At 40.1% G+C, this 23,686-nt stretch overlaps 1 protein-coding gene across 1 annotated transcript in view; it reads right to left on the bottom strand.

The window, feature by feature from the left end:
• STT3B (STT3 oligosaccharyltransferase complex catalytic subunit B) overlaps positions 1-18,991 on the bottom strand; it is a 105,921-nt gene extending 86,930 nt beyond the window's left edge. The window contains exon 1 of the mRNA XM_023260648.2: positions 18,206-18,991. Within this exon, the coding sequence (XP_023116416.1) occupies positions 18,206-18,519 (314 nt within the window). The 5' untranslated portion in view covers positions 18,520-18,991. The remainder of the gene's footprint in view (positions 1-18,205) is intronic.
• Between the last annotated feature and the right edge of the window lie 4,695 nt (positions 18,992-23,686).

Raw genomic sequence — 23,686 nt, 5'->3', positions numbered from 1 at the left:
AGGTGGCTCAGTCAGTTAGATCCTGATTTCGGCTCAGGTCATGATCTCAGGGTTCCTAAATTCAAGCCCTGCATTGGGTCCTGCGCTGACAATGCAGAGCCTGCTTGGGATTCTCTCTCTCCCCCTCAAAAAAAAAAAAAAAAGTCTGAAAAACATATTTTAATGTCATTCAAAAACAACATCTGAAATAATTCTAGGATCACATATAAAACTGTGTATTTGATAAATTAATACTAACCAATGATATTTTTTTTGCTCAGTTATTAAATCCAATATAGACTGAAATCTAAAAATCCTGGGCTAGGGGCGCCTGGGTGGCTCAAGTCGGTTAAGTGTCTGATTGGCTCAGGTCATGATCTCACAGCTCATGAGTTCAAGCCCCACACTGGGCTCTGTGCTGACAGCTCAGAGACTGGAGCCTGTTTCAGATTCGTCTCCTCTCTCTCTGCCCCTCCCCTGTTCGCACTCTGCTTCTCTCTCTCTGAAAAATAAAATTAAAAAAAATTAAAAATATAATAATAAAATAAAAATAAAAATTAAAACCCTGGGCAAAAGCCAAAGAGATGCACACACCTGTATGTATTCTCTTCCTCTCCACACAGCACACATACATATGTGTAATACATATTTAAGTCAGACATACATTCATATATTATAGAAAAAAGATCAAATATATATGATATAAACATATCATATTTACATTTACTTATTAGATACCTGACTTACTGATATGCTAGAATTATATATCATACTATATAAACAAGATTTCCAAATAAACAATAATTCTATAAATATCTATTATATCACATATATTTAAGTCAGAATATATATTCACAGTCTGTAGAAATAGGATTTTGAACTAACAAGCATTAAGTATGCATTGCATGGACCATTTTTTAAAAAAAAATCCTACAGTAATTCCTAAATTAAATATGGTAAACACTAGGTTAAATTAAACTAATAATGTATTCAAGAACATCTCAGTCTTTAACATGCTAATGTGTATTATAAATAAGTGGATGGGATATGCAGTTTTTCCAAATTTAAGTTATCAGAGGTTATTTTGTTTTGAACTACAATTCTTGGGATATGTATTCTGCAGAACACGTTTTGGCAAACACACTAACAATTTCTGTTCTCTTCTAGGTATCAAGTTCATTCCATATCACAGAGAAACCAAAAGTGATTTACCCACTTTTAATCAGAAACTTTTCAAACAGACAGTATCAGCAAACATAACTCAAGAAGGAGATAAGAAAGAATAAACAAAACGTGAATCAGTTCTCTCCTCCCATTTGAAAGGGGTTGAAGTAGAGAGACAGGAAATACTGAACTATATGAAAACTTTAGTATCCTTTACATATCTAAAGTAATTTTAGCAATTTCTATGAAATAACAACATGTATTAAATCCTCAGAGACCAGCATGTTTGGGGTATACTCTATTTTAAAATGTGTTTATTCTGAGAATTACAAATGTTGCAAATGCATTTACTGAATTTTAAACAGACTTAAACACACCTTCCCCTCCCCCCCCCCCCCCCCCCCCCCCGTTTTTTTGTTTTGTTTTGTTTCTACAAATAGTGTTTACACTATGGTCAACCTGGTGAAATCTGGATTGTACTTTTTGCCAAATTACTGCACTTGACACCTTTACTTCACATGGTAACATTAGATCAAGATTACGGTAAATATATTACACTTTACTTCTTGAGGAAGGTAACTAATTCTTCTAATGCATGACAAAGTGACAGAATCTGGGGCAGGAAAGAACAAAAATGACTAAGAGCTTTGGTCATACAACAGCTGGTATCGCTGATGGAAAATGTTCCTGAGTCAAAGTCTAGAGATGCTCTGTATTCCACTACATGTCAAAGAATCCCTCCAATAAGCAGAAGTATTATTATGACTTTCATTTCTGCCATTGAATCTTAGATCCAAGAAATATGAAGGAACATGAAAATAAGTCATGCTCCCTGAAGCATTGCTTTTATACTGGAGAGCTATACTGAAGCGTCTGTATGCAACATACAGAATTGTAATGATGGGAAACTATACTTTTACACAGAACATTCTTCCTAATCTGAGAGCTGGGAAGTGCCTACAAGTTTATTTCTGTGTATTTTATATTTGTTCAGACATGACAGAAAGTTGTCTCATTTTATTTAAAGTCTTGTGTTGTGAAATTCAGAATTGCTCTGTAGTATTTTCAGTTTTAAAGCAATCCAGCTGCATTCAATGCCTAAAATGTGCTTTTTAAAGTACAGAAGGCAAATATTTGAATATTGGTTGTGAATCTCTGAGTTCCATTATTTTGAAAAAAGTATTTTCACCATAACACTTAAGAAACTTAATTTCCATGATAAAGTTTGGAGGTGAGATCAGTCAAGAAAATCTCAAATATATGCCAATTCCTTACCACTGCCTTCTGAGAACTCCAGCATATGCTCAAAGTGGGAGAACTAATAGCGGAACTAGTCTGGCTTTCAAAAACAAGTTTTGAAATGTGTTGGCAGATAGTGACCGACTGATCCAACTGAATAATTTAGAGGGGAAAAAACTGAAGTATGGGTATGGGCAAGGCAGGTAAGACTAGAAAGAACTTGTCGACGAATGGCCAGGTCACGTAGCACTTTACCTAGACTATTATAATAGACCATAAGTGAATAAAAAATGCTTGTAAATTTTTCCAAGCCTCAGTCTTTTGGAAGGGGAGGAGTATAATAAGTAGACTGATGGAAGCATCATGTTCCCATACATGAAATGTGTACAATTATGAAAGAGAATACAATTGTACGCATTTGCACATGCTGTTTTTATACCAAAATATCACCCGAGGCTTCTGACTTCACTGGTATTCTCTTAATATGCTAAGCAGTACTTCCTTTTCTCCATGAAATGGGGGTAATATCTATCTTATAGGATTTAAGGAGTAATAAGCCACAAAATGCATTAAAATTTGCAACAAATTTAACAGACTTAGAATCCCTCCCCTCACCAATACAAAATTTAAAAAAAAAGTTTAAAAAAAAAGTTTAAAAACTTTAAGTTTAAAAAAAAAAAAAAAATACGCTGACCAAAGACACAAACAGGTAATTTACAGAATAAGAAACAAAAATAATACACTGTGATAACAAGTCTCCAAAGATGGAACTAAATCATTCTGTCCCTACCAGTATGACTCACTAATAGGCCTGTGTCTATTCTCAACAATAAAATATAGTGGAAGTGACAATGATCAGTAGATGCCTAACCCTTAATTGGACAAGCAGCTTTCTCATTCTTGAAATGCTCTTAGAATCCAGCTGCCATGCTGTGAGGCAGCCTAAGCAGCCACACGAAGAAGCCAAAAGCCACAGCTGAGCTCCCAATCAAGACTCCAGATGCTTCTAAGCTATACAGCATCCCAGTCCTTCTAGCCCCAGCTGACTGCAGCCTGTTGAGCCTCCAGATGACTGTAATCATCCAAGAACCACAGTTGACATCACAAAGCAGAAAACTCCCATTCCACTCACAGAATTGTGAAATAATGAAATGGTTTTTTGTCACCAAGTTTTGGAGTGGTGTATTATATTTTTATGTATAACTGAAATAAAAATTACCACAGAATACTCAGGTATATACCCTAGCAACCATCCACACATATAAACCAGAAAGTATAGTTTTTACTGTTCATAGTAGCATTATTCATAAAAGCAAAAAGTTGTAAACCCAAATATTCATCAACTAGCAAATGTATAAATACAAGTCAAAGATCATATAAAGAATAATACCATTTTTAAAGCTCCAAACAAAGCAAAACTTAGCAATATATTATCTAGAGATGCAAACATATATATATATATATATTTTTTTTTTTAATATGGCAAAGGAAATGTTAAAACTGAGATAATGGCTTCTAATTGCTAAAAGGAAAACCAGGAGGCCAGCTTAAAGAAGAAATATGGATAGATGTGAAATTGGTGATGTTCTAGTTCTCTAGTTGGGTAGGGGTTTCACACAGGTACTTATCATTTTGTTCATAATTACATACATGGTATATACATTATATATTATCTGCATTTTAAATATAGTTTGACTCATAAAAATGTTACTTTTTATAATAACTTATAAGTTATAGTAAGTTATATAGTTTATAATAAGTTATAAAGTTATAATAACTTTATATTATGCTGCAACTCATATCCAACAATTGTAACAAGTACTAACGACAAACTTTTCAAAAGTCTAGAAATATTTTTACTTCAAAAGGAAAACGTTTTGCTTTAACTGCTGTTTATATTACTATAAGCCCGGTAAATTATTTTAACAACAAAAATAAAGTATGCTAAAAAAAAAAAGATCTCCCTTCTAATGAAGTGACTGACTCATTTTAACAACCATCAAAAAATTATTTTAAAGTATTTTAGTTGTTTCTCAAGCTCATTTTTCTTTAGTGTATTTATTTTGAGAGAGAGAGAGAGAGAGAGAGAGAGAGGTGGGGGGAGAGAAAGAACCCAAAGCAGGCTGTGCTGTGAGCTGGGCCCGGGACGGGTTTCAATCCCATGAACCATGAGACCATGACCTAGGTGTCAGAGGCTCAACTGACGGAGCCACCCAGGCTTCCCCTTTACGGTTTTTAGATTTATTTCACCTACCACATGTTTTTTCATTATCCTGTTCCTTCTAATGCCAGAAAGCTTGGCCTATTAAAGTTTTCTTTAGATACGGCATACAGTAAAAATGATTTTAGGATTAAAATTAAAATTCTATGAAGTTTATTAAATTTTAAAAAATTAAGAACATATGCAATGTTTTAATTGTCAATATAACAGATTGAAGGCACACTGATGGATAAAGGTGTAAAAAAAAGTACACAAAAACATCTGGTAAGATCATCACAACATCAGTTTAAGGACTCACAGGAATGTTGCTATTATATAGTATAAAGAGCTGACCAGTCATTTTGTTAGTTCAATCCAGAGTTTAAAAAAAAAAAAGTAAAGACTTTATATTTTGGCCTCTCAAGATCTACAATATTCAATGATCCTCCTAGTAATTAGATGCAGACAAAGCTATTTCTATTATTGCAGAGACACTTTAATGGAGACAAGCAATTTATTCCATCCCTAATGAGTAATTTTATTTAGTATCCTTTAACCTCTTGTGGCAAAGTTCACATGAAATCAGTGGGAGCTGTGATGGCTCTTAAAGTGTCGTGGAATTTCCATATTAATTGCCAATACAGGTATCCCCCGTAACGTAAGACAGGCCTACGTTAATACAACCAAAAGAATAAAAGAGAAAGGGAAAAGGGAAAACAGCGTTCAGTGTTTGTTTTGCAGCACGCCACTATGGAGGCAGCATGAACCTGAGCAGCGGAAGTGACACCATCAAGCTCCGTCCCCAAGGTACAACACTCATCATCAAGCCACCATACTCATCATCAAGCCACCATGGCTTAGAACTGCATCTTGTGAGCATCTGTTCCTTATCTCTATTTTGTGCGTCCCTGTAGCCTAAGCCTCTTGCGCATCAGAAAAGCATAGGGTTATTTTTTGGATCTGGGAACACTAAAAAAAATTCCATATAAATTAATGGTTCTTTGCTGTATGCATTTTCGACTTACACAAGTTTTCATAGGAATGCTCTACTTTTGGATGGGGAGATGCTGTAACCACAAAGTTAAGTCAAGAGCCGAGAAACAAAATGGATCATTAATCCAAACCCACCCAAACTCATCATTTGCCTGAATTCAAGGCATATTTATATACCCAATGATCATTTCTATTCTTACTATTCCTCCACATCAAGATACACTTCTCAAATTCACATAAAACGCCACCGTGTAAACTTTACTTCTTATTGCTGCCATGTCTTTTTTCATGTATCATCTCAAATGTTAACAGCATTAACTGGTCTGTCTTTTCTTATACAATATTCCTTAACTAGTGAGTTAAAACTCGAGATAGAACTAAGAGTTACCTGTACTTGGAAGAAATACTCACACTAAAATTTCCTTCCCTTAAAAGTTCTTCCTAAGGTATCCAGCCAAGTCAGTCATTTCCCAATTGCTGATGGCAATCACTGATGTTCACATACTTTTTCGATAAGGATTATCAACCTTTTTTCTTTTCTTTTTTATCACCAGGAAAGAGTTTTCCTTCTTCTATAACATTAAAATGACACCTTTATTAAGGGTGAGATTATGATGTTCACTACTAAGAGGTTCACTAACAATACCAAAAGGGGGGGGCGGGGTAGTGAATTTCCACACCAGCAAGCAATTCTACAACACCAGCTGGGTATCCTACAATCCACCTTAATTCTAACACTAAAACAGTGTCAGATCCCACAAGGGCTCAGTTCTATAAGACTGACCCCCCCTGGACCCTCAATCCCCAATTTTACACACCAATCAAAAGTCCAAGTTGTCCCCAGTGCTTCTAACCAACTGGCTACAGATCAGAAGTTCCAGTGACCCCCTCCTTAGGTTCAATTAATTTGGTAGAGTTGCTCGCAGAACTGACAAAACATTTAACTTACTAGATCACTATTTCTTATAAAGGGACAGAACTCAGGAACAACTAGAGATTCACAGGGCAAGATGTGTGGGAAGGAGTGCGGGGCTTCTATGCCCTCTCCAAGTACACCACCCTCCCCAAATCTCCACATAGTCACGAACCTGGAAATGCTCCAAACTCCGTCCTTTGGGGTTTGTATGAAGCCTCCATTTCGTGGGCATGATTGATTAAATTATTGGCAGCTGGTGATTCAACCTCCAGTCCTTCTCCTTTTCCCAGAGGTCAGGAGGTGGGACTGATAGTTCAACCCTCTAATCACAGGGCAAGTTCTAGTGGCAACCAGCCCCCATACTTAGATTACCTAAGGGCTTTCCAAAGTCACTGTATTAACATAACAAAAGATACTTAGAAAATTACAAGGGTTTTTAGGAGCTCTGTGCCAGAAGCAAGGACGAAGACCAAATATCTCTCTTCTGAATCACAATATCACCACACATGATTCTACTGATATCACAATCAAATCCAAGGTTTATCAAGGTATTATACAAGCGACTTCCTGTACTATCACCACCAAAACATAAAATGTGGTTACCATTAAGGATAAAGGATCCATATTAATATAAACTGAACACCCACTATGTTCCTAATATAGCGTAGGATATTCTAGGATGATTGGAAATGATGTTTGTACCCTAAACAATCTTGTCTCTCTATAGGAACAGTAAGTTATTAACATTATTCATTAAAGAGGGAAATAAGCATATCACCGTAACTGTATTTTACCAATTTAGGCAAAGAACAAACAGCTTAAATCTCCTTGAGTGTTTTTACATTACAGGTGTTAAAATTTTCAAAATGGCCCTAGCCTATTTAGTTAAATGAATAGTCCTGAACAAAATTTAGCCAAAGTAAGTTTGCTCTATACTGGGATCAATAAAACCTGTACCTATACCTCTCACACAAGGCAGATAAACAATATTAGATTGTTATTTCTGAAAGAAGTATGCCTGGCATGTTTCCTAACAGTTAACACATTTCAAAAAAATTAGCCCTACTTCCCTGGGGATTTCAAACAAGAGGAGTACTAGGGGTGTTAAAGAAGCTAAAATCATAAGGTTGGACCATTATCCAAATACAGCCTAATTCAAAGTCATTTGTACTTCTCTCTGGCATATATTACAAGGGATTTAAGGGAGAAGAAGTAATAAGTATGTACATACCTTCCTCATAATACTTGATTTAAATTTTGAGTTTGAATTCTGGAGAAATACTAGCTGACTAAACTGGGAGTTTCAAGAAAGGAAGTCCTAGATTTAAATTCTTCAACTAACAATGCGTTAACTATGATAACAATCCTTTATTTGTTTACAAAAGAAATCAACTATTATCCATTCAAGTAGCATGGGTTATATACGAATGGGGAGTGGAAAAATACCACTGGATTTAATCAAAATCATTCGGACCAATAAAGAGACATGCATTAGAGAGCATTCATGTTTATGGTTTCACTTAAGAACAGCTCTCTAATTAAAAGAAAAGCTTACAAGCTAGAATCCCATTTCCAATATCCTTAATCATTTACTAACACACAATGCCAAATTTCCACACCCCAGTAGATTTCAAGTTCCTACATAAAGAATCATGATCTTCCTTTATTATATTTTTTTTATTGAAGTATAATTGACACACAATGCTGTATTAGTTTCAGGTATGCAACACAGGATTGACAATTGTATACATTACTCAATGCCTGACCTTTACTTCTCTTGGAATAAAACCTTTTAACCCCTGAAGACAGTTTCTGAAAGGATCCTACTACTATGAAACCTCTCCTATTCTTCCTGAAGACCAAGGCAGCTACTAAATCAATAAAGGAAATAAAGATATGGGAAAGAAAAATAGTGGTGGCCACGGAAGACTGGAAGAATAGGGAGAAATGTAAGCTATTCAAGATCCCAGGACATTTACACAAACAAAATCACACACAATCCAGCAACAACAATCCGCTACAAAGATACCACTATATTAAATAGTCCATTCTTAGGGTTCTCCTAAACTCCTTCAGCTCAGATCCCTTTTTAACATTCTTTCAAGAATTAACTGCTACTCCAATCCTTACATAAATTTTAATATATATGCTTTAAAGTGAAAACTAGTTGGCAAAAGCCATAGTTTAAAAACTAGTAATTTTGCATTTATCTGATTATCATTTCTCTCTTGAAAGACAGTGATGTCTCCTCCCTCACTCTACCTTGTAGTCTCAGTGTCTGCTGAAAGAACAAATTTCTCTGGCCAGTTAGTACTTTGTGAAAAATTGTCAAGGTTATCTGGAGACAAGGTTGATTCCAGCTCAAGAGTTCCACCTTGAGATAATTTTTTATCTCAAAGGAAGAGAAGGATGCTTTCCCTTTCCTACAGGTACTTCCTGCCGCAAAAGAGGAAGAAACCTCCTCAGGTCAGTAAGAAGACTGGTTAATCAAATTGTTGCTAAACCTTATTACCACATATTCTCAACAATCCTTTGATCAATGAAGATGGATCTTAAATGCAGTGAACAAAAAAAAAAAAAAAAAAAAAAAAAAAAAAAAGGAGACACATAGTTACAAGTGCATTTATCTCAAGTTTTAAATTAGACAAAACTAAATTATGTTATTTAGGAATGCACACAGAATTATACCGCCTATGATGAAAACCATGGATGTAATTACTATACAAGTGAGGAGAAGGGGAGGCAAACACACACCACGGCTTCTGAGGTGGTGGCACTGTTCTATTTCTTGATCTGGGTGATGATCATATGGCTGTTTACCTTACAATTAGTCATTACACTGTACATTAGGTTTATACACTTTTCAGAATGTTATACTTCACCATTAAAGAAAAAAATTTTAAAGACTAAAACCACTTTCTCACCAATAAAAGCCCTTGCAGAATATTTTTCTCATGCTTATGTAAACATTTAAGCCATTTATTTGCAAAGAATATCTCAAAAACTTCAAGAGTGCTGCCTTCCCAGTAATTCCGTATTCCATTATTTTTCCTGTGGATGATACAAGACTGTTTAACAATGTACCTTGATAATGAAACCTACTTAGAGTTTATTCTACATTATAGGAGTTACTGGTGTTTGAAGAATAGGCTTGAACTGCGAAGAGAGTAGATCTTAAAAGTTCCTGTCACAAGAAAAAAAAATTTTTTATAAGGTGACAAATGTTAAAATTTTATTATCATTTTGAAATGTGAACAAATATCAAATCATTATTCCGTACAGATGAAACTAACATAAACAGGCATGAAAATAAACATATTGGTTGTGAGTTTCCCAGTCATTCTTTTCACCAACTCCACCCCAACCATTTGGCCAGCAACAAACAATAATTTAAGCTGTGCAGACACTAGAACTTTATAAATTAATTATGAATTACTATATTTTAATTTTAAATTAGCACAGAAAACAGTATATGCTGGAATATTATCTATCCATCTATGTATGGAGAGAGAGAGAGACCCAATAATTTAAGCTTAAAAACCAAATTCATTTGGTTGGAGGTTGGAGAGACTGCTAGATATCACTAAAGAAAAGAACACTGTACTGTGAAGAAAAACCTTTACTGGAGAATAGCTGATAAACCTGTAAAGCATGAAAAAAGAAATTAAAAGAAAGCCTCAAAAGAAACATTATCAATTTAGCTATCACCTCAGCATGTATACTTTACTAATAGACACACAAATTTTCTTTCTGTCTTTATGAGTAGTCTTTCCCTTTATACAGGAATGAAGAAAAAAGTCAAAAAATTTTGAAACTTAAAGCATGAACACTATTAACTTATGGAAATTACAGGTAACTGAAGCACACAATTTTTCAGAACACCAAACTTCACATAAAAGCTGTTTCACGGTTGAACTTGCCAACATTTCTAATATTGTCAACTTAAAGTGAGTGGTAGGGGCGCCTGGGTAACTCAGTCAGTGTAAGTGTCAGTCTGACTCAATTTCAGCTCAGGTTCATGATCTCATGTGTGGCCCTGTGCTCACTCCCACTCCTCTGCTCTCTCTCTCTCTCCCTCTCTCCCTCTGTCTCTCTGTCTCTCCCCAGTTCCCTCTCCCTCTCAAAAAAAATAAACTTAAAAATAATAATAATTGAGGGGGCTCCTGGATGGCTTTTTCAGTTGAACGTCCAACTCTTGATTTTGGATCAGGTCATGATCTCCTTTGTGGGTTCAAGACCCACGTCCAGCTCTGCACAGAGCCTTCTTGGGATATATTCTCATTCTCTCTCTCTCCACCCCCCTGCCCCCCCACCCCCGCCTTTTCTCTCTGCCCCTCCCCCACTCACACTCTTGCCCTCTCACTCTCCCTAAAAAGAAACTTTAAAAAATAAATAGATAAGTAAAGTGGTAGAAATTTACTTCCCCTCATCTTCTAAAGTAACAATTTTCAAGTAACTTCTCAAAAAACGCCCTCTACTACAAACACAGGTGCAAAGAAAACAGAAAGGAATCTAGCTAAGCTACAACTATACCACCTTCACCCTTTGGTGTTCAGCTTCTTTGCCCTGAAAACAAGCCAAGCCAACATATCTGGAAATCCTGTAGCTAAAGAATTCTGGGATTACTCTGATCTTCCACCCCATAGCTCCCTTAACTGGAATGGGTTAATATCTCCAACCTTACTACAGTGACCTTTTTACAGACAAAATAAAACTAAATGAAAACAACATTCACTTGGATTCAATCATCTGTTCTTTTCATTTAGCTATTCCCTTAAAAGCTGCATCTCTGTAAACTCCCTAGTCATTCAGGATTAAAAACCTCAAGTCATCATCAACTCTTCTCTCTTCCCTACATCAAAACAAAGTAATTAGGGGCGCCTGGGGGGGCTCAGTCAGTTAAGCATTCGACTTCTGACTTCAGCTCAGGTCATGATCTCACAGTTCATGGAGTTGAGCCCCAAGTCGGGCTCTGTGCTGACAATGCGGAGACTGCTTGGGATTCTCTCTCCCTCTCTCTCTGTCCCTCCCCTGCTTGTATGTGCACTCTCTCTTTCTCTCTCTCTCTCAAAATAAATTAAATAAATAAAATAAACTTAAAAACAAGTATAAAAACAAAGTAATTTGCTATCACCCAACTAGTGAGTAGTTAGCTAGGCATGGATTGTGCCCAGGCGTTTTGATAGGCCAATGTTAAGGCTTAAATCAGGGCAGCTGATTAAAAGACATAAATTAAACGGAGGACACTTTCATTTAAGACTGCCTTGAAGGCAGAGGATGCAGTAAAAAGGACATAGTTTTTGGAGACAAGTAGACCTGTATTATTCAATTCTTAGGGGAATGCTGAACTGAAATATCTTTTATCTACAGAAATAAAAGAGGTTACCTTATCTCCTCAGTTCTAAGATATAAAATCAAGTTGTAAGACACTATAAAAACTAAGCACCTACCACTTAGAACATATATTAAAGTTATCCTGCAACACTAAGTTCCACCAGAAGAAAAAAAATTGGTTACAGATGATATGGTCAATTTGTTTAGTGTAGCAGTCACAATTCTTTAGAAATGCGTATTTGTGAAAGTAGCATAAACTTGACCAACATAAAGGCATTCACCAACTTATTATCTACAGGATATATTCCAAGGTATGTTTAGATGCCTTACATTTGAAACCCTGAAGGTATTTTTACAAATATAATTCCAAGTAGTGGTTAGGTTTCCTGGCAGGTCTACAAATGCCAGTTTACCTACATTTACCTAAAATATGAGAGGCTCTGGCAGTCGCTCCTACCTCTTCCAACCCTTACCTACACCTAACACATTAAAAAAAAAAAAAAAAAAAAAAAAAATCCTATGGTATTGACCCCTTCTATCAATTTCTAAATCCCTGGAAATTATTTGTGTCAGAAGTAGGTCAAGCAAAGAAACAGAAACCTTCCCAGAAAAGAGTGATTTAAAAACAAAAATATCCACCAGAATGAGGTAAAGCAAATAAAGGAGTGAAGGCGGGGTAGGATGTTAACCATTTACATTTTTTTCCCCTTTCAACAGCATTAATTTGGCCCATACATTATATTTGTAGATCCTATGTTATTTGAAAATACGTTTCCATTTTTTCCTACTTATTGTAGGGACTGACAGAAGTCACTTTTGCAATTATACATAAATTAAGCATTATATCCAGACAAAACATGGCAAAAAAAAAAAAAAAAAAAAGCATAGATTCAGAGTAAGCAACAGGCTGACCAATAAGAGGCTTCTAATAACACAAAAAGAATTTAGGTGTTCTACATAAATTAAGTCTAATAAAACCAATATCAATACCCTTCTAACAACTTTAGTTTCTTCTGCGATATAAGATTTGGCAAAGTCAAATCATTTAACAGACATGCGTTGACTTACGATGTACTCTCATTAAGTTAATAACCAAACCTGAAAAGATTAAATCTGATTCTAACCTGCAGTCCAACTGAGCACAATACAGAAACAGTATTTATACTCATTATGTTCAAGTATTATAGAAAACAAATGTTCAGAAATAAGATTCTCTTCATCATGCAGATGGGGAACAAAAATAACACTCTTCATATTATAATGAAGGATGTACTATCAGCGTCTACAAGCAGGATTTAAAAGCAGCATCAGAAAAATATGTCAGCACAGCGCCTGACATGGGCTTGATCTCAGGAATTGTGAGATCATGACATGAACTGAAATCAAGAGTCAAGATGCCTAACCATCTGAGCCACCCACGTGCCCCACCAGTGTTGTCTGGTTGAGCTGGTTGAGCATCCGAGTTAGAATCCCACATCAGGCTCACTGCTATCAGCTCAGAACCTGCTTTAGATCCTGTCCCCCTCTCTCTGCCCCTCCTCAGCTCACACGCTCTCTCTCAAAAATAAACAAACTTAAAAAAAAAAAAGATATGATAAAGCAAATAAAGTAAAACACTAACTGTAGAATCTAGGTATTGAGTATGATTGTTCACTATAAAATTCTTTTAGCTTTTCTGTATGCTTAGAAATTTTTGTAAAGTAACAATTTTTAGCAATATACAAATCTGTTGAATAGTAGGATGCTTTATAATTTGGATTAACTGCAGTATTGTCTCTAACAGCATTAAGTTTTCAAAGTAAACAAGTAAAAAATATGATTCATCACTCCAGAATATTAATCATTTTTTCATTATTTCTGAGAGCATGTATGTACTGATAAATACGAACATATTACAATGAAAAGAACTTTTAACATTTTCTCATATCCCAAAATACTCATAACTTACAGGGAGCATAAAAATCAGAAGTAGATTAAGAACAGACTAGTAAATTTCCTCATGTTGTTAACAGCTGGGTCAGAACCTACAATTAGTTTCTAATATTTAGTCTACAACCAATGTCTTTTAAGTTTATTTATTTTGAGAGAAGAGTGTGTGTGTGCGCGCACATAGCATACGTGAGGGAGGGGCAGCGAGAGAGGGAGAATCCCAAGCAGGCTCCGCACTGTCAGCACAGAGCCTGACACCGGCTTGACCTCAGGAACTGTGAGATCATGACCTGAACTGAAATCAAGCGTCAAGAGGCCTAACCACCTGAGCCACCCAGGCGCCCCAACAGTGTTGCCTGTATGCAAACTACTCATGGCGGTAAGAGTGGTCTTACTCAAGTTAGCCCTCGAGATATGAAAACCCGTAACAGAAAGTTCTAAAGACTTTGCTGCCAGATCGTAACCACTTCAGGACCTATTACATGCCTCAAGAAACCCATGATTACTACTAACTGTAAGAACCACCACAATTTACCCCAAACGGGAGCAGGTCCAATCCCACTCTCCCATGCAGCAGCTCATGACACTCCCTGAACTCCTCCCTCCGTGTTCCTGTAACTTAGAACGATCTTCAGCTCAAGACCAGAAAAACTGTAATGGTTTTACAATGGACTCCAGTGACCGTCTACCTGTTCTGAAGTGCAGCTGGACTGCGGTTGCTAATGATTCCACAAAGTAACTTTTTAAGATCTGGGGATGTTTGTGTTCTAAAACTGGTTTTGTCACCCATTTTGTCTTCTTCAGAACTGAGGTCAATACCCTCTTTCTTCATCTGCAAAGTGAAGAAAAAAACATGGAGACCTCAAAGTATAGGAACTAGTCCCCAACTTACAAACAGCTTATGTTCTAAAGGTTTATCAATCCTTTGAAAACATGTTGGCGCTAATTAATCTACTTATACCATAGTTTCTCTGAAACACTGAATTCCGGGTTTCAACTCTAAACTGCAGCCTTCTGCCCTGCAAGACGTCTGCTGCCCTTTTACAGCTAACTGGAGCCAAAGCTCAGAGAGGCTCAGAGAATTCTCTCTCTAGAGCTCCGAGGAGAACCTACTGCAACTTGGGCAGGCAGGGAAAAGGGCAAGTCTCCTTACACAGGGAGGTTTTACATCAACTCTGGGGGAAAAGCTACCACAATTTAGCAAGATAACGGTTATGGAAAAGGTACTTGGTTAATATCACGTCAAAGTATTAGTAGCTGTCACAAAAGTAAGTAGAAACTACGTTTTGCTCCAGATAAAAAAGAAGATAAAATTAGCCGCTGTTAAACTAGTTGCTCAACCAAATGTTTGGCAAGTACAGACAACATATTCTCAAACTGCTTCCTCATGTCTGATCAACTCAACTGATAAGGGGAGGAAATTACTAAAGCGAAGTGGTGAAGAGATCGTACCAAAAATGTAAGTTCTAGAAAAGTGCAGTGTACTTTAAAATTCAGCAAATATATAATATTCAACATTATATACCACCCCTCATAACTATAAGATTTATAAAATTAACTGAGTGACAAATTTAAAAAACAAGTATAACTTTGTGACAATGAGTCACCTCTGGCAGCTAACTGGAGTCTTACGCAATTTAAGAACTACTGTAAATTAGAAATAACTCACGATCAAACAGAAAAAGTAAACTTTTCACTGAAAACACTTCAGAAATGAAGCCAGTCACAGAGACATGAAAAAAAAGGAATAGAGAAGACCAGAAAAAATTGGCTTGTTGATAGAGAACCTGAAAGAAACATTTAAATATAAAGGTTCATGTCATTGCTGTATGTTAAAATAGTAACCTGAGAGACTCCCAGGCTAGTATAACACCAGAGTGTTAGATTAAAGATCAAAGTGTTGGCGCTATTAGCCGCTTCGAAGGAAAACTGCTTTAAAAATCCAATGTAATAATGACAATCTACACCCAACCCCTTTTCAAAAATTTTCAGTAAGAATGGATTATAAGAATGAAATACCTAACTGCTTGAGATCTTCAAAAGAAAAGAAAAACAAAAGCAAACGAAATTTTTTTGGCCTGAAACCTAATTTTCCCATTAAGTCAACCCAAATTATACTCTGACATTAAATTTATATTGGCAAATCTCTGTTCACAAGCAGGAAGGGATAGGGGCAATTCCTTTATTGTAAAAACTGTTTACCACTAATGACAATTATCTAATATTATGAACAGAAGCATAGGAATACAATAAAATGTAAGTATTAAGACTATCAGTAAACAGAACACCTAAATTAAGTAGATCTTTAGGAATGAAGAGGTGTATATACCTTTAGTGAATATGAATTAAAGTTCAAATTTCATACATTTAGTGTTTCAGAAATGTCTCTATGCACAGAAAAATAGAAATAAAACAAATTTTCATGTGGATAAAAAAGGGTTATGTTTCCCCAAGCATATTCTTGAAACAAGAGAAAAGACCAACTTTTAATTTTTTGCCATACTTTAAAAAAAGAAAAAAAGAGTATTATCTGTGAAGCAACCTGATTTAAGACTTTTCATGATTACATACTCAATTTCAGTAGTACTCTTTGGCTGACTTGATGAAGATTTCTAATCTTCCTTCAAAATAAAGAAAAACAACAAAATCATCTCATCACTCAGTCGTGAATTTTTCTGCCATCCTTAATTTCAGCTTCAAAGTTACTACTAAACAGTACTCAGCCTTTGTAAAAAGGATACTCTGTGGAAATACTATTTACAATTTCTGTTGCCCGTAATGTTTTGTCGCCATGCACTTCTGCTGTGTAATCTAAAAAGACATAACTTTCTCTTTTCACACTGTTCAGTAAAATATTAGCAGTTTTCGCCTTCCGGTTCCAATTTCATTTTTATCTAATTTGCTTAAGTGTTTCAAAGCTAAGCCTAAGAATACTGTACCTAGTTTCTAAGGTTTCACAACATTTTCTTCTGATTTGAAATAAAAGTTATTTTTTAGAAAGTGTCAGAAAAAAATCAAAACCTCCAAAATGGGATTAAAACGTTTCACGAAGACTGTCACAGTAATTAACTGTTTACCTAAACTGAGTTCTCCATGAGTGGGCTCCCGTCCTGTTCAATAGATGATGCACTACCAATCTTCCTATCCACAAAAGAACTTCAATCCGGTATTTTAATATACGGGTAATTCACTTCCCAAAATACTTATGACCCATATATTTAGTAACTCTCAACAAGATTCCCTCACTGTATTTCAAATGACAAAACAAAGATCCTAAAAGTTTAGTTAGGTCTAATTATAAAGAGGTAAGATTAACTCAAGGTTGACAAGTCGGTCAACATGTTTTAAGTTAGTTTAAAAGGCATAGGCTCGGGTAAAAAACAAAAACAAAAACAAAAACAAAAACCAGCTCAGGCTGGGAAAGGTGAAACAAAAAAATTAAAGCAATCTTCCTACCTACTTCTTAATTCACAGACAAGTGTAGTGCCTAAATTAGCTAGTGCTCTTAACAGGGTAACTTCCTAAAACATTCAGGTCAGTCCGGATACCACGGGCAACTTTTGATTGTAACCCAAGGCTCCCCATCACCGTGGGAGTCTCTGGTCTTATTCGCAAACCCTCCGGAAGGGACCAAGAAAGGAACCAATGCCATGCTTTCGGAGAGCGTGCACAACATACCGGGGGTGACGACTGGGCTCGGAGAGTAATCAGGTTCTTGCAACCCAAGATAACTGTGGCACAGCCAGGTGCGGAGTGCACTCAGGGGCCCTGAAAACGGCCACTCCTAAAAATATCTAATGTTAAATAAATAAGAGTCCCTAGCTTCCAAGATCACTTTCCGGGGTATTATTTCCTTTCCTCCAACACCCCACTCACTCTCTTTTCCCCTCCTTGTAAAAGGAGAGCAAAAAGGAGGAACAGTAAAAGCGTCAAACGGCGAGGCTGAGTAGACACGGCTCCTGCCCATCTGGACTCCCCCCCCCCCCCCCAACGGCAACGAGGCAACCCCGGGGCGATCCCATCCCAACTAGCAAAACCGCGCCGGCGAAAATGAGAGAACGCGACACGCCACGGGCAGGGAGGCGGGGAGTCCGCCACGAGTCGGCCGGAGGGAGACCTGCCGGCTCGCGGCGTGGCCGCTCCGGGCTGAACACCCCGAGACGGCTGCGAGGGGGCTTCGTCCGCCCTCCCACGAGGCGTCACACTTATCCGGCCCGGGGCCAAGGTCCCACTCGGGGACCCCGACGCCCCGCCTCGGGCTGCGCGGGGGAAACTTCGCCCACGGGCAGGGGGCGCGCCCGCGGCTCCGGGACCCGCGCTCGCCTCGGCCCGGGCGCGAGCGGGGCTCGGCGGCGGCGCGGGGCCAAGTCCGGGACGAGCCGCGGCGGGCAGAGGCGCCGGTCCCGGGTCCCCGCGGGCCGCGGGCGGGGGAGGGGCGGCGGGGCACTCACCACGGGTCGAACTCGTGAATGATGCTTTCGAAGCGAATGACCGCGAAGAGGCGCGAGCTGAAGCCGGCAAGCCAGGCCAGGAAGAGGATGGTGAAGGAGAGCAGCGACTGCCAGCCGGCCGGCTGCGACAGCCCCCCGGACAGCCCCGCGGGGGCCGGCTTCGGCGGCGCCACGCCGCCCGCCGCCTTGTGCGCGCACTGGGCCCCGGGCCCGTGGTGGCCGTGCCGGCTGTTCCCCAGGGCCATGAGGCCGCTCCACGGGGACGAGTTGAGGGACGACTTGTGCTTGCTCTCCGGGGCCGAGGGCTCCGCCATGTTGTGCCCCGGCGGCGGGTCTCGCTCCTCGCCGCCGCCGCCGCCGCCGCCTGGTGCGAGGGGTGCTGGGCGGGGACCTGGAGGAGGAGGAGGAGGACGAGGAGGAGGAGGAGGAGGAAGAAAAAGGAGGAGGAGGGAAGAGCGCCGCGCGCTCCCGCCCTCAGCGCCGCGAGGCCGGGGGACAGGGGGTGGAGGCGGCGGCAGGGAGTCTCCGCCTCAGCAGCGGCTGCGACCGCCGCGCTCTCAACTCGGATGGCCCTTGCGCCCCACTAGCCATCCGTATCCCCCTTGCAGCTGCGGCAGCGGCGAAAGCCGACGGGACGAGGGCGCCAGAGAAGAAGCAGCAGACGGAGGCGGCACCACAGCTCGGAGCAGCAATGACATTCCCCCTCAAACCCGCCGCCCGCCCCGCGATGAAGAGCAGGAGGAGGAGCCCCCTGGAGTCCGGGCGGAGCTCAGGCTACCTCTGACTCCGCCCCCGACCCAACAGGAACTAGCCCTTCCACCTGTCACAATGCGACAGGTCCGTTAGGGGGTGGGCCCAGAACTGCGGTGCCCACCAATAGGAGCGCGAGCTGGGGCGGGGCTTAGCCCAACCGCTCTCCCCCGCCCCCCCTCCCTCCCCCTCCCGCCTCGCGCCCGTTCGCCCGGAGCGGCCGTGCAGCAGCGCTACGGCTTCATTGTCAGTTGAAAGACGCGGTTTCGCGCGTCGGTGTTGTCGGCAAGGAAGGGTGCTAGGCGGCTCCGCTCGTTGCATGGAGCTGAGCCGGGCCAGGGGTCGGGAGGTGATCGAGAACAGCGGAGCGGCCTCCGTCAGAAGCGGCTTAAAGGAGGCGGACAGCGCCGCGCTGACCGACCGAGCACTCACGGGCTCGCGGCGGTCGTGACTTTTAACCCGCTTTGCGCCGAGCGCCCACCACGTGACGGAGCGCGCAGGCGCGTTCCACAAGTCCTGCGCGCGTGAATCTGGCTGGCGGGGCTCGGCCGCCCGGGGCGCCCCGCGCAGCTTGCGCGGCCTGTGAGCTCGGGCGGCTGCGGCTGCACAGCCTCGATGCGCCCCCTCAGGCTGTGCCGGGTGTTCTGCTCCCAAGGTTGGGAGCGAGGACAACTTTGCCGGCGCTGAAAACTCTTCGGCGCCAGAAAGAGACCTAGGGGGCAGGCGAAGTGCGACTTGCTCTCGCTTCTCTCACTTGTATTTTCCCAATTGCAAAAATCGTGTTTGTTCACTGGAAATAAGAGCAAATGCAGGACTGTGTTGTTAACGGGCTGCATACGTACCACCAAACGAGTGAAACTTTTCTGTCCGCTGCTACTGAATTCTCTTTAGTAAGTAACGGACTGGAGATCCCTGTCCACGAAGTTTTGCACGTCTAGGTTGTGTTTTTAGACCTTCCCCTTCTCCATGCTCCTCCCCGCCGAAAGGAAGTGCCACCAGGGAGACCTAGTTTAAGGCAAAATGCGTTTAAACATCGGTGGAGTAGTGGCGGGGCTAGAATTACTCTGATACACGCCCCGTGAAGGGCATGGAGCTCTGCTTCCGTAAATACTTGATTCGCTCTTCGTGTAAATTAATTGTCCATTTTATTTAGGTAAATAACGTGAACTCAAAAGCGTGTGTTCTCGTAATATCATAAAGGAACTCCATTATTAAGCCATTTAAAAGTTGAACACATTTAACAAATTTAAACATATTTAGAAATTGTGTTTAACCAGTGGATCTTTTCGAAATAGGAGACAAATGAAAGAGTGTGCTTAGTTTGAGGTTGATCTTTGCAACTAATGGATCCAGCTACTCATTTAACGTGCTGATTCGCTTTTCTCTGGTTTCCTTACAAAAATAAATAGTCTCATTAAGGAAAGGATGAAAAGGGTTCCAGAAATAGACTTTCCCACCAACAATTTAATAGCTGACAGTTATTAAACTTCTAAATTTTAATGAGAATTATGATAGAATATTAACTGAGCCCTGTTGTAGGAGAAGGGATGGCATGCTCTTTCTCAGAGCCCAAACTGTGTGTGTTAAAATGCCAGCATTTTGAGTATTGGTGCCCTTTTCCAGAAACAAAGTTCAATCAGCCTGAAATAAAATTTAATTTCTTTAGATAGCTCTATTTTGCTGTCTTTTGTATAAATGCTCTCTATTAAATTCTATATTGTCTTGCTTCCTTTTGGATCATTTAATTACCAAAGTCCCGGTCTGGAAAGTGACAGGACTCCGTTCTAAGTGCCACATGGTTACTTACTGGCCATGTAGCATTGGCCAAGTCACCTGCGGTGGGTTACCCCTTCTACTCATAAAGTCAATTGTTAATATCACATGAGATAGCTTATCTGAAAATACTTTGAAATACCATTAAGGATCATAAGCAAGTGCAGCTTAGTGGTGAGAGTAAAAGCAATGGAGGAAAGAAAACCCTATCATTCTTGGTCTTTGTTCACTCAGTCACTCATGAATGCATTCAAGTATTTGTGGAGCTCCGCCTTTATGCCAAGCACAATGCAGGCACTGGGATGCAGTATGGAACATGAGAAACATGGTTCCTACCCTCACAGAACTCACCCGACGACCCCAGGGAGATGGGCATTGAGTAAACCATCACATCGTTAAGTACCAAAATGCAACACAACAAACGCTATCAAAGACGTATGGGGGATTCGATGGACACAAGAGGAGAATGTTACCCAGGGAAGCAGCACAAGGGATGAGGATGAATTCACCTGGGGAAGAAGATAAAGAATTATCCAGACAAAGAAGCATATGCAAAGGCCTTGCTTTGGGGCCAGGGAGACAGGTACAAGAAACCCAGAAAAGGGCCAGACTTTGGCTGCAACACTGGAACCATGTGACATAGGAGTTGAATAAATAGCCAGAGAGTGTAGGTCATGTTTAGCAGTTTGTTTGTTTTTTTTTTACATTTATTTATTTATTTGTTGTGAGAGAGACAGAGACCTCACGAGTTGGGGAGGGGCAGAGAAAGAGGGAGAGAGAGAATTCCAAACAGGCTCCATACAGTCAGCACAGAGCCTGACACGGGGCTCAAACTCATGAAATTGTGAGATCACGCCCTGAGCCAAAACCAAAAGTCGGACGCTTAACTGACATCCACCCAGGCACCCCAAGAAATGTTTTTGTTTTGTTTTAACCTGAGACTAATGGGAAGCCATCAAGGGTTTTAAGCAGAATTTGCTGTGTATGAAAGTGAGAGAGGTCATTAGCTGTGTGTTTTGAAAAGATACCAAGAGTGCAATGTGGAAAGCACATTGCAGAGGGGCCAGTACGAGATCTCAGTCTACCTGTGCCAACATCTGACGTTACAAAGGCTACTTTTGTGAGGAATGCATTACAGAGGAACCACTAAAGAATCCATAAAAATAAATTGCAACATGATGAATTCTCAATTTCCAGGCCATCAGCATAGAAAAGTGCTTTTCGGTTTGTGCATGCGACTTGAATGTATTGTTTTGCCTCTCCTAGCTTGAGCTTCTTGATCCTGCTAGGTGTTCTGGATGCTGAAACTGGGACAGTAGGGCCCAGAGAGGAAAGGGCAGATAGGGGAGGTATCAAAAGGGTGGAATCCAGAAAGGAACATAAAGTGAGGCCAGCAGTGATACAGAGTGCAGAGAAGTGATAATTCGACACCACGAAAAGTGTGCCTTGTACTGACAATCAGGAGTTTGCCAGTTACTTTAGCCAGGTCAATTTTAGTGAAGTCCTACCGAGCAGAAACCAGATGGCAGCAGGTGAGGAGGGACTGGAAGCAAAGGATGTGGAGGCAGGGAGTGTGAACCACCCTTTTGAGAAGTCTGGCTTTGAAAGCACACAGAGAACCAAGTCAGACAAAGAAAACACAAAATGATCCTCAGTTCCTGGCTTTTCCCAAGATGGTCAAGAAAAGATTTCGGTGCAGATAATGTGTCTCAGGAATGGCATAGTTCTGAGAGAAGGTTCCATTCTTAGAGGAACACAAACAATATAAGACATACTCTTGCACTGGGCACTGGGCAGAGTAGGGAGATGCCAGAGTCTGGCATATAATTGGCATTCATAAATATTTGGTGATTGAAGGACTTCCCTACTGTGAAGTCCAGAGAAAGGTAGTTGCTGGTATTGGTTCTATTGCTCAAAAATCTCTTCGGGGTTTTCTGTCTTTCCACTCTGTGCTGGATTGTCAGTTGTCAACTCATCTTCACCCCCTTCTATGGTCTCCTCTGCATTGCTTAGAAGTTGGGAACTACGTTTCCCAGACCCTCTTCCCTGTATGGTTCCATGTTAGAGTTTGAGAGGAATTCAGTCAAGATTTGGAAGATAGAGACGAAGGAAAGGTGGCTTCAGACAGAAGGAGAAGAATGAGCAAATGCAAGATTCACAACATCTTTATGGCTGCTGTGACAACCACTTATGTCATTGTCATAGACTAAAACAGTAAGATAGAGTAAGGGAGCTTTTTCTTGGAAATGATTGAGAACTAGAGACCCTGAGGTTTAGGCAGCAACTTCACTGGTCTTAGTACCTCCTGGTCTTCCAACATTCATACAAGTAATCATTCCCGTATTAAACTCTTTATTCCTGAAATACCTAGAGTAGCTCTGTTTCACCAATCGAACCTAACAGCATTCAGTTCTCTTCGTGAGTTGGTTTTCATTCTCTTGACTGTCGCCTGAAATTTTTCATTCCTTTTTACGACTTGATGATACTCCAAAGGATGGATGTACCGTACTCATTTCAATAACTGATTGGTGGATGTTTGGGCTGTTTCTAATCTTGTGCAACTACAAACATGGATACAAGGGAAAGACTTATGAAGAAGTAACTGTTCCCAAGTGTAAAGGTGTTGGTTGGAGAAATTTCTGTAAGTGAAATTTGGTGTCAGCATATCTGGAATTTCAATAAATAAATTGTCCTCCATATAGGCTTGTATCAATCGCATTCCCACAATGTATGGGAGAGGCCCATTTCCCAGAGACTCACCAGCAGAGTGTGTTAAAGAAACTGTTGGCTTTTTGCCAACAAGCAAGGCGTGAATTGTTAGTTTTAATCTGCATTTCCCTTGCAAGTAAGGCCGAGGGTAGTTGATTTTATATTTAAGGCAATCTTTTCACATCCTCAATGAGGCAGAATTGGCACCACTGATTGTATATCTTTAAGTGTAATTATTGGAGTAGTATG

Source organism: Felis catus, chromosome C2 (assembly GCF_018350175.1).
Source record: "Felis catus isolate Fca126 chromosome C2, F.catus_Fca126_mat1.0, whole genome shotgun sequence".
In the NCBI taxonomy this organism is placed as follows: Eukaryota; Metazoa; Chordata; class Mammalia; order Carnivora; family Felidae; genus Felis; species Felis catus.
The sequence above is the reverse complement of the archived record's forward strand: the minus strand, read 5'-3'. Positions and strand labels throughout refer to the sequence as shown.